This window comes from Macrosteles quadrilineatus, unplaced genomic scaffold (assembly GCF_028750875.1).
Source record: "Macrosteles quadrilineatus isolate MER2022 unplaced genomic scaffold, UCM_ALF_1.0 Scaffold_2__2_contigs__length_208266976, whole genome shotgun sequence".
NCBI classification, from domain to species: Eukaryota; Metazoa; Arthropoda; class Insecta; order Hemiptera; family Cicadellidae; genus Macrosteles; species Macrosteles quadrilineatus.
In genome coordinates this window covers 80,716,914-80,732,284 of record NW_026542595.1, presented here as the reverse complement: position 1 = coordinate 80,732,284, position 15,371 = coordinate 80,716,914, and the positions used below count along the sequence as shown (strand labels likewise).

General features: G+C 39.9%; 1 protein-coding gene across 1 annotated transcript; it reads left to right on the top strand.

The window, feature by feature from the left end:
* Positions 1-1,588: 1,588 nt before the first annotated feature.
* Positions 1,589-4,933, top strand: LOC128984482 (uncharacterized). Its single transcript, XM_054403809.1, has 4 exons — positions 1,589-1,827; positions 2,188-2,332; positions 2,837-4,404; positions 4,639-4,933. Exons 1-4 carry the CDS (start codon positions 1,589-1,591, stop codon positions 4,931-4,933), a joined length of 2,247 nt encoding a protein of 748 aa, XP_054259784.1.
* Positions 4,934-15,371: the final 10,438 nt, after the last annotated feature.

The window sequence follows — 15,371 nt, the reverse complement described above, 5'->3', positions numbered from 1 at the left end:
ACGAAAAAAACTTCACCTTCCCGCCAAGTAATATAACCTCACTTTCGCGCCAAACGAAAAAAACTTCACCTTCCCGCCAAGTAACATAACCTCACATTTATTTTCGCGCCAAACGAAAAAAATCACCTTCCCGCCAAGTAACATAACCTCACTTTTATTTTCGCGCCAAACGAAAAAATCACCTTCCCGCCAAGTGACTTTCGCGCTAAACGAAAAAAACCTTACTTCTTCTCCGCTGATTCCCGCCAAACAACGTAGTCTCACCTTCCCGCCAAGCCTCACTTTACGTATTGCGTAGGTTCCCGCCAACTTATATAACCTCCGTAATGATTAACTCTTGCCAAATGAAATAACCTCCACTGAATAATGACTGAATAACCTCCACAAAGCTGTGTCCTGAATAATTACACAGATTGTTTGGTCTAAAATATGTTTTAATGCTACTATATCTATGATTTATATTTACATTCTTATAAAAATATTTACAAACACTAAACTAAACTTCTTCTTCTTCTTCTTCTTCATCTTCATGGTTCTGTAACAAAACAAGGAAGTGTTAATGGTGTGTATCCTGGTTGCTGATTGGTTGTAATAAGCTTGTACCTGATTGGTCATAAATAGGTGATCTGTTGTGTGATTCGCCAATTTTTGCTATTTAAACTTTTCAGTACTTATTTTCTTTCACTTTGCTCTTGGCAATTGAACGTGTTGGACGTGTGCTCTTGTGTTTGATGTTTTGAGGTTATGTTTGAAAGTTATTTCTGGTGTTAAATTTTAGCTTGATTATTTACGGTATATCAGTGGTAAGTGAACTTTGTTTCTTTATTGTAACGTATTGTGCAATCGGTGTGCTATATTCAGCTTTGTGTGCGCGCAGCTGTGTCCCCGCCACATCTTGTGTCTCAGTGTTGGGCAATTGGTGTGCTATATTTAGCTGTGTGCGCGCGCAGACTGTGCCCCCTCTAGATCTTGTGTCTCAGCGTCCCTTTTACTTTGCTCTAGGCGTTTGACGACGATGGATGTTAGTATGGCTGATAACGTATCCGATGAAGTAGTTGAACCCGTAAAAGTAGTTGAGCCTGTTAATTTGATTAGTACTGGTCAAACTTATGTAAATAAATTTAGATTGTATGGGAGTAAAACTGTATTTAAATTCACCAATCCGCCTCCAGAGACTAATGAGATTGATTGGTTGAGACAGGGGTTTGCACAAATTGTAAATAGTATGAAAGAACAAGCTTTTGAAAATGATCAACTTGGGTTTACTTTGGAGAGTCTCAACTTGAAATCAAAAGCACCCGGCTATGTAAATTTTCGTCCGGCTACTGAAATTATTGAAATATATACTGAAATTGATGAAAACGTTTTGTGGCAAATCTTTGGCGGTATTGTGCAATCAAACTCTGAATCCATAAAATCTACCGACACCTTTAAAGTGGAATGCACTAGAATTAACCTTCCTGTAGGTTCTGGAAGGGTAAGGCCAGGGTTTTACAATACGTTTGATGAGGAATGCAAGGCAAGACGGGGAATTGTTGTTATAAATAATAAAGATAAATTGTGTCTTCCCCGTGCAATTGTAGTGGCTATGGCCAATGTAACTAAAGATCCTGACTATAATGCAGTTAGAAAGAATAGGGCAAATAGGCAAACAGTTAGGGCTCAGGAACTTGTGCGTCGAGCTAGGGTTGAAATGCCAGAGGGTGGAGCTGGCATCCCGGAACTTGAAAAATTCCAGGGGTTTTTGAGGGACTACAAAATTGTCGTGTACAACTATGACAGGAAAGGACGTGATGTGTACTTTGAGGGAAATGTAGAGAACCCCAAGTTCAAAATTAACTTGTTGTTTCACAATGGACATTACAATGTGATTAATTGTTTGACTGCTGCTTTTGTTTGTAATTATTTCTGTGAAGCTTGTCATGTACCCTATGATCACAAAGGAGAGCATCGCTGCTCAAACATTTGCCCACAGTGCCAAACTATTTCACCTCCCTGTGTAGAGGAGCATGGAGGTATTCTGTGCCTTAAATGTAACATGACCTATCGAAACCAGGAATGTTTTATCGCGCATCAAGCTGACAAATGTAAAAATGTAAAGAAATGTCTCGATTGTGGGAAATTGGTCTGGATTAAAGAACGGTCTAAGCCTCATAAATGTGGTGAAGTATATTGTAAACCTTGCAGTTCATTTGAAGACCCTAACCACAAATGCCATATGAAACCTGACACGAGAAAGCCCAAGTCAAAAGATTTTCTGTTTATTTTCTTCGACTTGGAAACCCGCCAAGATGAGTCTCTGCCCTCAAATACTGATGCTAAGGTCCATAAAGTAAACTTGTGTGTGTCACAACAGTTTTGCTATCAGTGTAATGAGGCTAAATTTTGTATAGCTTGTAAAAATCGAACAAGAGTCTTTAAATCTAACCCAGTCGATCAGTTTATGGACTATGTGATGCAAGTCCGTAAAAATTTCAAAGATGTCTGTGTCATTGCACACAATGGGCAGGGCTTTGATTTTCAATTTTTGTTAAAGTATGTGCTGGAGGATACAAAGTTCACTCCGAAACTTGTAATGCGGGGAACTAAGGTAATTTTGATGGAGATTGACAATGTGAGGTTTGTTGATTCACTTAGTTATTTCCCCATGTCTCTAGCTGCACTACCTAAAGCCTTTGACCTGCCTCCGGAAAAGAAGAAAGGCTATTTCCCCCACCTTTTCAACACCCTTGAGAATCAAAATTATGTGGGCCCTATGCCAGCAAAGAAGTTTTACTGTCCATAATCTATGTTTGAAAAATCACACAAAGATTTTGAAAACTGGTATAATGATCAGGTTTCAAACAATGTTACATTTGACTTTAAGAAAGAAATCCTCGAGTACTGTATCTCGGACGTTGAAATCTTGGCCCAAGCTTGTTTAAAGTTCCGTTCAATTTTCCTGCAAGAGTGTAATGTTGATCCCTTTCTCGAGGCTGTAACCATTGCCAGCGCATGCAATTTAGCTTTTCGCAGGAACTTTTTGAAGAAAAATACTATCGGCATCGTTCCTAAAAACGGTTATAGGCTTACAGACGCTCAATCGGCAATCGCGTTACAGTGGCTATCGTGGGAAGAGGAGAAACGTGGAGTTAGAATTGAACACGCTGGCCGTGGAAAAGAAGTTAAGATCAATGGAATGAAAGTTGATGGGTATGATGGTCAAAATATTTACGAATTTCAAGGCTGCTACTTCCATGGCTGTCCCAAATGCTTTCCCTACGACCGTGAACTTGCTTTGAAAGAGGATCCCTCTGACTCACTTCACTTGCGGTATGAACGGACTAAATCGAAAATAGCAAAGTTGGGCGATAACGTCGTACAAATGTGGGAATGTGAATTTAGAAAGTTAAAAAAGACAGAAAACCTAAAACATCTAGACAAGTTGCCGATCCTCAACAATTTACCTCTGAATCCGAGGCAAGCATTTTTTGGGGGTCGAACCGGGAATGCCAAAACGTATCACAAATGTGCTGAAGGGGAAACCATTGAATACGTGGATGTATGCTCTCTCTATCCTTGGGTATGTAAATACGGTAAATACCCTGTAGGCCATCCGACAATCTATGTAGGTGATAGAGAGTGTAGACAGAGAGGTCTTAATGTTGAAGGCCTATTAAAGTGTAAAGTACTCCCACCACGCGATCTTTACCATCCTGTGCTCCCGGCCAAAATGAATGACAAGTTAATGTTTGTTTTGTGTGCGACTTGTGGAGATGGTCAGATTCAAAGTGATTGCGACCACGAAAGTGGTGACAGAGCACTAATTGGGACCTGGACTATGGACGAAGTTCGTAAAGCTGTAGAAAAGGGCTATGTTGTACTCGACATGTATGAACTTTGGGAGTATAAGGTAGCCACATATGAAAACGGTGGGTTGTTCACTGACTTTATAAATAAATTTTTAAAAATGAAACAGGAAGCGTCTGGGTTCCCTAGTTGGTGTGAAACAGACGAGGACAAAAACAAGTACATTGAGGATTATTTTAAAAAAGAGGGTGTCCAATTGGAAAAAGACAAAATTATCAAGAATGGTGGTTTGAGGTCGTTGGCTAAACTGATGTTGAACTCGTTTTGGGGAAAATTTGGACAGCGTGAAAATCAGACTAAAGCTACAATTGTCAGGGACCCAAAAACACTTTTCAAAATGTTAACTAGCCCCGAAATAGATGTAAATAGAGTACAGATTGTCAATGATGAGGTTCTTGTTGTCAGCTGGGAGTACATTGATGAGGTTGGGGAGCCATTGCAAAATGTAAATGTCGTGGTGGCAGCTTACACTACTGCCCAAGCGAGATTGAAGCTCTATGAGCATCTAGATGCTTTGGGTGGTCAAGTGTTGTATTATGATACTGATTCTGTATTGTATGTATATAAGGGTGGTTTGTATAGAGTTCCCACGGGAGATTATCTAGGGGAAATGACCGATGAGTTAACTGAGTATGGACCAGGTTCATACATAACAGAGTTTGTATCTGGAGGGCCAAAAACCTATGCATACCTCGTGTGGTCAACAAACAAACAAAAATTGATTCCCGTTTGTAAAGTAAAAGGGCTTACATTAAACATGAAAACTTCTAAAAAGATTGGATTTGACAGTTTGAAAGAGATGGTCCTTGGTGATGCTGCACAAACAATGGACATTGAGGAAAATAGAATCAGACGAACAAAGGATAGGAATATAGTTACAATCAGTGAAGTCAAACAGTTTAAAATTACTGGACCAAAAAGGAAACATGGTAGCAATTATGATACACTTCCATATGGGTTTAAAATTAAAAAAAACTCACCAAAATCTCAACTCCTGAATCACTACTATCACTGTCACTCAACTCCTCCCAGTCCCCAATATCCACCTCGTTCCACCCGTTCCACCCTCCCGGTCCCCAATTGACCCCAAATTCCGAATCTGTGTCTGAATCGTTGTCTTCTTCAATCAAATTTAAAAATTCACATATCCTGTGATATAAATAATGTTGAACAAAATCATGAACGACCAGCATCAGAGAGATCATGTTGGACACTGAACACATGTTGCACATGCTGCACATGTGTTGCGCTCCCCTCTCCACTATCACTACATACCTTTATGGTGGCATATTCTGTGTTTCTCGGTGGTAACGGTGGTGGCCTGAGATCCAAGGGTCGAAGTTCTTCGTAGATTGGCTCCACCGGCCTAAGAAATACCACCCTAGTCTTGACGATAAACGGCGACGGCTCGTCGCGCTTGATGGAGAATATCCAGCCGAAACACGATGCGAAACACATGGTGGCTGAGATCCAACTGGAGTTGGGCTATTTTTGAATGTGTTTGTACATTGAGGCGTTCAAATCTGGAAGGACTTGAGCTACTCCTTGTGCATGTGTGAATGATGGTCACTGGCGCGGCTGACTAAAAAGCCCGTAAACCATGTGTGAAGGTCACTGGCACGGCTGACTAAAAAGCCTGTAAACCATGTATAAAGGTCACTGGCGTGGCTGACTAAAAAGCCCGTAAACCATGTGTGGAGGGGTGAGTGTCATTCCACTTGGAACCTTCTCGCCACCATGTTGTTCCTACTTGAGCTCTCAGCTAGAACAATTACTGATAACATGTTTCTTTTAAGTGCTGTAAAGCAAGCAGCAATCCCACCTGTGATTAAAGATTACATATTCAATTACCGCCATGAAAACTGTGGCTATGTCTACTACCATATTTGTTTTCTCGACAATGAAGAGTTTTGTAAGGATTGTGGAGAGGCAGCGAATATTTCTTTTCGACGGTTTGGAACAATTGTATGTGTAGCAAAATTTAAGACTCCGAGAGATAGATGCACCATCTGTGCAGCACGTCTATACAATTGGACCAGATTGAGGAGATGTTCCTGTCTACAATCTTTGATCCCATCCTTGAGAAGGTGGTAAGAAACATTTTGGGGAACGGAGACGGCAACTAGTTTGTTTTTGGAGGCCGTCACGAGCTGCGGCGGTGGAGGGGCCGCAGCTTTTCTGGGGGGCAAATAAAAAGACTATTCTATTTGGAACCTTCTTGCCATCATGTTGTCCTTGTCTGAGCTTTCAATTAGGGAAATTTGCACAAATGTTATCCTTTTCCCTTATGTAAAAGAAAGTGTTGATCTTCCATCAACGCTAAGGCAGGACATTTTGAACTGTCATAGAGAAAACTGTGGTTACGTAACCCTAAACTACTACGAGTCTTTTAGAGGCTCTAGTAGGTTATGTATTGACTGTGGAAGAATGGTTGATCTTCCTTCTCGCTTAAAGCGAAGAGGTAACTACATGTATCCAAAGTTTAAAGTCCCCAAAGAAACATGCCGCATTTGCATGACTCCGTTATTTATCTTCCATAAAGTCACTTGTAAATATTGTAAAAACTAAATGTTTGTAAAACAAAAAAAAATAAACGGAGGTGGCAGCTAGTTTGTTTTTGGAGGCCATCACGAGCTGCGGCGGTGGAGGGGCCGCAGCATTTATAAAAACTTAATAAATTATCAATACACTGTCAAGTTGTATCATTTTAACAATGGATGTCAGACGTGCTATAGCTGAAGAGCTACACAAACCTGCTAGAAAAAATTACACTAGACGGAAAGTGACTCTTAAAGGGTTGAATGATTTGTACCAGGCCGATCTCGTAGAGATGCAGCCTTATGCAAAGCTAAATAAAGGTAATCGGTACATCATGACTATGATCAATTGTTTTTCAAAACTCGGTTTTGCAGTCCCATTAAAAGATAAGACAGGTCCGGCAGTTGCCAAGGCACTTGAACCTATTTTGATAAAACATAAGATGAAACACTTTCAAACCGATCAAGGAACCGAATGGTTTAATAAACATATTAGTGCTCTCATGAAAAAGTATAAAATTAACCATTATTCTACGTTTTCTGATTTAAAAGCTAGTATCGTGGAAAGATATAACAGAACTTCGAAACAGTGGATGTGGAAAGAGTTTACCGCAAAGGGTACATATGAATGGTTGTCATTACTTCCTGATATTCTCAAACGATATAATAACTCGGTACATAAAACAATTGGTATGAAACCAAAAGATGTGAAACAAAAGAATGTAAAGGAAATATTAAAAAGGATAAACAAGAAGGGAAAAAGGGTGGCACCAAAATTTAAACTGGGGGATAGTGTTAGGATTAGCAAGTATAAAAGAGTTTTTACTAAAGGCTATCTGCCAAACTGGACAAACGAGGTTTTCACCATTTACGCCATCAAACCGACAAAACCACCTACATATGTACTCAAAGACCATAACGGTGAAATACTAAAGGGAGGGTTTTATGAACAGGAGCTAAATAAATCAAAGACCGGAAATGTATATTTAGTTGAAAGAGTGTTACAGCGGAAAGGCGATAAAATAAAAGTCAGATGGCTTGGCTTTGACAAGAAAAGCGACACGTGGCTTAGTAAAAGCGACATTCTTATTTAGAGCATCCGGTGACGGTTACGTGTAGATCAAGCAGCTGCATCCGGGCGTATTTATAAACGATAGGGTGAGTGTGCTACAATCAGTTGAACACGATGCGTGTGGCACAGCAGAGTCCCCCTTTGACAGTAAAAAACTATGACGAGTATCTCGGCGAGGGTCTGGCATCTAAAAATAAACATGGCCATCTGCTACCAGACTCAATTCGCGGGATCCTTTCAGGCCCTAGCAACTCGGGTAAAACAAATGTTGTGTTTAATTTATTATTCGATCCAAATGGTCTTGTTTTTGAAAATATCTACATTTTCTGTAAATCCCTGAATCAGCCCAAATACCAGTTTTTACCATTGGCTCTACCTAAGGAAATTGGTTATTTTGCATATGGTGACAACAATTTGGTAGTTCATCCAAATAAGGCTAAACAACATTCAATAATGATATTTGACGATATATCCTGTGAGAAACACAACAACATTACAAACTATTTCACTATGGGTAGGCATAACAATATTGACACCTTTTATTTGGGTCAGACGTATAGTGCTATACCAAAGCAGCTTATTAGAGACAACGCAAACCTTTTAATACTATTCAAACAGGATGATATGAATTTACGACATGTATATAGCGACCATGTCACTACCGACATGCCATTTGATAAATTCAAACAGTTGTGTTCACTGGCGTGGAAAGACAATCATGGGTTCTTAGTTATCGACAAGACTCGGGACACTAATAAAGGAAGATACCGTATAGGATTTGACAGTTTCATTGAGGAGTTATAATGGTTAACATCTACACCTACAACGACCTTAGAGGTTACGATACCAAACTTCATAATGTTAAATCTAATCTTTGCACATATTACTATTACGATAAGAAAAAGTTTTGTGGAAACTACTGTAGCAGAAAAGGACGTCATGGTCACAAGTACAATAGGCGGTGTTGGAGACATAAAGTGCCAAAACAGAGCGCTGTACTACCCCCGGTTATCTTGTTAATGATATCTGCGAGTGAACGTACATACAACCGTGAAATTTGGATTAGATTTTTGGAAAAATGCGAAGAAAAGAAAGTTCCACTTGAACTGGTGGTCTATCACGAAGATATGAACAACTGCACAGTTAGTTAGTCCCATAATATTATTTCGAGATTTAGACCGTTTCCGGATATTTTTGGTAAGGTTTTACCATTGCGCAACCTTCATGGTAGCATAAACTTTACCCAGATTTACCTCCGAATGCTCGAATATGGTTGCAATATTCCCCATGCAGCAAGATGTATAGTATTGACTGAACGGACTCTACCAATAAGATCACCTCTGACGATTTATAAAACTGCGATGGCGTCAAAATGCCATATTGATGTGAGTTATAATGTAGCATATGGTCCGGTACCTCCGGGATTACCGAGATCTCGTGGTAAGCCTTATGCTGGGGTAAACAACTTGTGCCAAGGACTGTTTACAACAGAATTTCTAAAGGCTGCGTTGCCAACTTTACAACAATATAGCGAAAGTTTTGGAATAAGTTTCAATAATGGTGTGTATACGATAACTGATCGTCAACTGTTTGACCAGTGGCGTGAGTTCACTGGAGCGAATCCAAGTGAATTTTGGTTATTGAACTCGTTTTTGTTACACCACAATGAGATGAAGCGTCCAATGTCTTTTTTGCAGAGGTATATGGAAAAAAGTGACGTTAGTGAGCGGTATACCATAGCGGAAATACCACAATGGAGAGATAATTGGAAAAGAACGTTTGTTTTTCGAAATTGGTCAAAAAGGTACACTATTCCGCAATTTGATCTAGTGACAAAGAGATACTACCGAGATATAGATATTACCTCGGGCATATCTTTGAAAGAAGTAGTGCACTACCTACGTAAACATAAGAAACGTGCACTATTTTTTCGGCAGATTGAATTGCCTTAAGAGGCTAGCTGTGGTGTTTTAGGCTCATTATCAAAGATGACGCGGAAGAATAAACATCTCACTCTGCAAATAGCAGAGTTGAAAGAAGCAGTTAGGCGTAAATTTAGACAGTTTAAAGATGGTAGTGTGGAGAGTGAAAAACTGTTGGAACAGCAATACAAACCGTTAATTAGAGAACTGAAAAAAGGCGAACCAAAAACAGATGTTAAAATTGAACAGCTTTCTAAAGAAGAGCCAATGGACTATGAGAGTGATGATGATGATTACATTGGTCAACCGTTTAAACCAGAAGCCATATCAACACCTAGAGCTGAAACTAGTCAATTGGAAGAGGTTGTTTCGTCTCCATTAGGCTTTCAAACAGCATCTAAGTACATTGAAGAGCAGTTTGAGAACCCGTTAACTAGAAAATATATGACCCAGTTTATACGAGACGCCGGTGGAAAACATAGAACTATTGACCACGACTATGGTCCAAGGTTTGATGAAAGAGGAAAAACTTTAATGATTGGAAACAAGGTGATGGAATTTGACACTGACGGTACCATTATTGTTAACAACACGAGATACCCACCTTCCGAGGGGCTCTATGAGCTTATATTTAAAAGACTGCCAAACAGCGATGTGTATGCAGAGGACGATATAAATGCTTACAAAAGTATATTGATTGCGTCAAATGCTCACAAAAAGGGTTATAATTTTGACAATCAAATCAGACGTGATAGTAGTTTGAAATACAGACACGTGATCAAGGATCTGTTTCCCGTCAGACAGGGTAGAGGAATGTCGTGGAAAAGTACAAAGTCTCGCGATATAGTGCATTGGGATAATCCCAACGAGTTGGTCAATAGACTAAAACTGTTGGTAGCATCAGCTGAAACGGGAAATACTTCACACGGTAACGAGATTGTAAACATTGTAGAGGAACTGCACGAAGCAGGATACATAAAAGGTAGCGGAAACAGTCGATACAAGTCAGTCTCACGATGGGCATAGACAAGTTTGGACGTTATACTAAGAAGGAGAAGGGTCTTGTTGGACCCAAAGGCGTAGGCTTTGCATTGTCACAGGATGGTAGCTATGATATGCAAGGTAAACGTCTGTGCAATGTCGACGATCCAAAAGACAATCTTGATGCGATGAATTTTAGATCGCATGCGAATTCACTTTTAAACTGTATGACACTGCAAAGTGGTCATTTTGATGCTCAAAACACACGTGTATGTAATATAGCTGATCCAGTTGATGTTAAAGATGCGGTAACAAAACAATATATGGATCTTCATACCCCGCTTAAGTTCTCTGATGCCACCGCATACTCGATACACCATTACCGGCTGCAAGATGTTGCTCCACCAAAGGCGGATGGAGATGCCTTTAACCTAACATTTCTCAAAGAAAACACTATAACACGAGGTGTGGGGTCTTTTGATGCAAAACAGTTGATCATACAGAATGTTGCCTCCCCAGTTGGCAACAAAGACGCTGTAAATCTCGAGTATTTCAATAAAAACACGTTGCAAAAAAATAAAAATGGAGCTTTTGATGTTAAAAATACAGTTATTCAGAATGTAGCACCCCCCAGTAAAGGGGGAGATGCCATAAATAAACAATACTTGGACAATCACACACCTTTACAAGGCGGACTAGCATGGAATTTCAAGAATAAACGGTTAGGACAGGTCTCCGATCCTGCCCACATTCACGATGCAGTTACCTTGCAATATCTACAAAATAATTCAATTTTACCCGATAAAGATAAACATTGGGACGTTAAAAGTAAACGGCTGACAAACGTAGGTAAACCACGATGGTTAAACGATGCTGTAAATAAAGAATACGTCAAGGAAGTGGTGGCAGATCTGGCCTATACACTGTACAAACAGATAAACAGGGGGAGGGCTAGTTACCCTAGTTTTGAAGATTGGAATACACAGGTTGTCCGGGAGCAGTCTACATGGGACGACCTATTTAAAACATTGTAGTACGTGTCAGTCATCAGTTATAAAATGGCAGGGAAGAGGAAAACATCGGTTAGACGCAGACGAGCAGTCACAGGAAGAGGTATTATATCCTCCGTTGTAAACAAGGCTGTAGATTTGTTACCATTTGAAGCTCACTTACCTGGTTATAATTACTGTGGGCCAGGTACAAAATTAGCCAAAAGATTAGCTAGAGGTGACAAAGGAATCAACGGATTAGACGAAGCTTGCAAACAGCACGACATTGCGTACTCGCAATACAAAGATTCCGAGAACAGACGGCAGGCCGACGCTGAGTTGGCCGAGCGCGCGTGGCGACGATTTAAATCCTCAGACGCATCTTTGGCTGAAAAAGCAGCTGCTTGGGCTGTTACTACAGCTATGAAGACTAAAACAAAGTTAGGGGGTGGTAAAAAGAAGAAGAAAAGCCCAGTTAAGCGTAAATCTCCCACCAAGGGAAACGGGTTGTATCTTAGACCGTACCCAAAGGGTAAAGGTTTGTACCTAAGACCTTACCCAAAACAAGGGGCCGGTAAGAAAAAGACAAAGAAAAGAGTTGGTAAAAAAAAGCTCGATCCCGATAAGGCCTTTGACAAATTACGATTTATTACACTATGCAAAAGAACTACGTATACCACACTTTAGAGGAGTTTATATGAGAGATACTCTCCCTAGCACACCAAAAGAAAATGAATCGGCTATTGTAAACTTGGATTCTAGTTTCGGCAACGGCACTCACTGGGTGTGTTATAAAAAGGTAAAAGATATCGTGTACTATTTCGATAGTTTTGGTAATCTCAAGCCACCACGTGAACTTTTACAGTATTTTGGTAGCTGCGACATCTACTATAACTACGAGCGGAAGCAAACTTTCAATTCAGTTGTATGCGGACACTTGTGCTTACAGTTTCTCGACAATGTTTAGCTTGAGTGGAAGGGGTTCCTATGTTTCAAAAGATTACTTCCCACCTGTTGACGTTAGTGAAGGAAAATGGGAGATTGGTCTTATAGACTTGATGACGTTTCACTCGATCCCAAATATTGAAGCGGGTAAAAATAATAAATTTTATTACGGCGATGGTAGAATGATTGAAATAGCTGAAGGGGCATATGAGATTGAAGATTTAGAAACTGCTCTAAAAGAAAAAGTAGGGAAGGATGTGGAATTGGAATTAAAAGCAAATAACAATACGCTAAAATCGGAAATAAAGTGTAGCCAAGCTATTGATTTTACACAAAGTAACACACTTGCTCCTCTACTGGGTTTTGATAGTAAAATTTTGAAAGCAGGTGAAAAACACGCTTCCGACAGAACAGTAAGCATCATTAATGTAAACGTAATACGCGTAGAGTGTAATATAGTTCGAGGCTCGTATGACAATGGAGCTGAGGGCCATGTTATACACGAGTTCTACCCAAACGTGGGTCCGGGCTATAAAATAGTGGAGGTACCCAACACAATCATTTATTTGCCTGTGAACGTCAAGAGGATAAACAACGTTACAATCACTCTCAAAGATCAAAACGGTGAGAGAATCAACTTGAGAAACGAAAATATATCCATCAGACTGCATATAAGGAGGAAAAATGGGTTTGGTATTTAGGGAGGTCACAAAATCTTTACCCATCAGTAAGCGTCAAGACACTGTACGGTTAACATCAACCAACACAAAGTTTTTGCGTTCATTAGGATTTAAAGTTCAAAATGCTGGACATAGAAAATAAAGCAGAGTACAGTGATGTAATCACAGGTATTGAGTTTCACACTCATAAACCGTACGCTTCATCGACCTTTAAGAATAACGATGAAATACGTATACCAATCAGTCAACAGGACATAATAACTGCACCGTTTGACAGTACTCTCCATATCGTGGGCAGAGTTAGCGGAAAGAAACAGGATGGAACCGCTGCAGAAGTTCATTTTGTCAATAATGCTGTGGCGTTTCTTTTTGACGATATTAGATATGAAATCGGGGGTGTCGAGGTCGATCGAATAAAAAATGTAGGTATAACAACCACCATTAAAAACCTGTTATCGGTACAACAGGGTGAACTAGAAAGTTTAAAAAACGCTTGTTGGTTAGGTTCTGGGAAAACGGAGAAAATTACAGAGTTTTCATTCAGTGTTCCTTTGCACATGTTGCTGGGTTTTGCCGAGGACTATAAGAGTGTAATTGCTAATGTCAGACAAGAATTGATTCTTTTGCGGTCATCGACCGATTTAAACGCAGTGCACAGTACAAATGCTGCTGAAGTAGTTTTAGAAATTACAGGGGTATACTGGAGGGTGCCACACGTTACCGTATCTGATCCTTACCGTTTGAAACTACTAAAGATGATTGAAAAAGATACAAAGGTACATTTACCGTTTAGATCGTGGGAACTGCACGAGTATCCATCAGTACCACAGACCACTTTACAATCGTGGACTGTAAAGACCTCCAGTCAGCTTGAAAAACCCCGTTACGTAATAGTAGGATTTCAGACTAGTCGCAAAAATGACATAAAAAAGGATATGTCATGTTTTGATGCTTGCGATCTAAAAAATATTAAAGTTTATTTAAATTCGCAGTACTATCCATATGATAACATTCACGGTGATTGGTCTATCTTCTATGAAATGTTTTTCCGTTTCCATTCTTCGTACTACGGGAAACAAAGCTATCCAGCAGTGGACAAAGAAAAATACAAAGACAAAGCACCCCTGTACGTTATTGACTGTTCAAAGCAAAATGATTCCATAAAATCAGGCCCTATTGATGTGCGAGTAGAGTTTGAGTCCAGTACAGCCTTTACAGCAAATACGTCCGCGTACTGTTTACTTTTACATGATACTCACATGACATATTCAATACTGACAGGTACTGTTAATAAAGTAACCGTTTAAAGAAAATTTAGTATGAGCGATGACGTCGCAGGGAGCGGATGTATGTATAGAGCCGATGCTCATTCCCAAGAGCAAGGAACCTATAAATTTACTAACCGGGGTTTTCTTGAAATCAGACTATCATTTGGATAATGACCTAACAAAATGTGTCGTGACGGGGATTTTTCTAAATAGAGGGCTCGGAATATTATTTAAAGGTAGAAAAGGTTGTGTTTATTGGTCGTACGATGCATTTTGTCAGCTTGCAACTCACTTTAATGACGTCACCCTAGCACTCGAGGGTAAGAACCAATACTCGTTCAAAGTAGATACAGGGGAGGATATTAGGGTAAACATGGTCTTTGGTCATCAGTATGCTTACGTCTCTGACGGCGAGCACTCTATAACTCTCAACCAGAATGAATGGTGCATGTTTATTAATAACCTCCCTCTAATTTACATTTCACTTAGGGAGCTTTTTTACCAGGACGATTTAATCAAAGAGTGTATCAATCAAGTCCTTTCCGGTGTGAACGAGTGTACAGATCAGTTACCTACTTTAATAGCCGAACGTTTGTTTAACGAGATATCACTGTACAAAAGGTGGCCAAATGGCGTTTGCAGTAGTTGAGTTTCAAGCCTTCACAGATAACGATAACAAATTTATAATTAAAGAGTTGGCCGTTGTCGGCGGCTCTTTAAACTGCCAAATTATTTTCAAACCACCTTATAGTATTGCAAATTTAAATGATAAAATGCAAAGAACCGCTCGCTGGTTAACTCGGCATCACGGTATCCGTTGGAATGAAGGGTCTGTACCATACAATGAAGGTTTAATTACAGCACTTTGCATTCCTTTTAAAATTATTTACACAAAAGGCAGGGAAAAGGCAGAGTTTTTGCGAGGGTTTCATCCCAACGTACGGGAAATCTCTGGCCCGTCTATTTACAATTTCTGCCTACCAGGAATAAGCTGTGTCACCGGTGACCATAAAAGGCGCGCTTTCAGCGCAGCCTACACTCTACAGTACTACTTAAACCTGTCCCTCCATGAAAACGGTCAGTATGAGCTTGGAGATGGAGAACGCCTGGTCACTGTTGTCTCAGGAG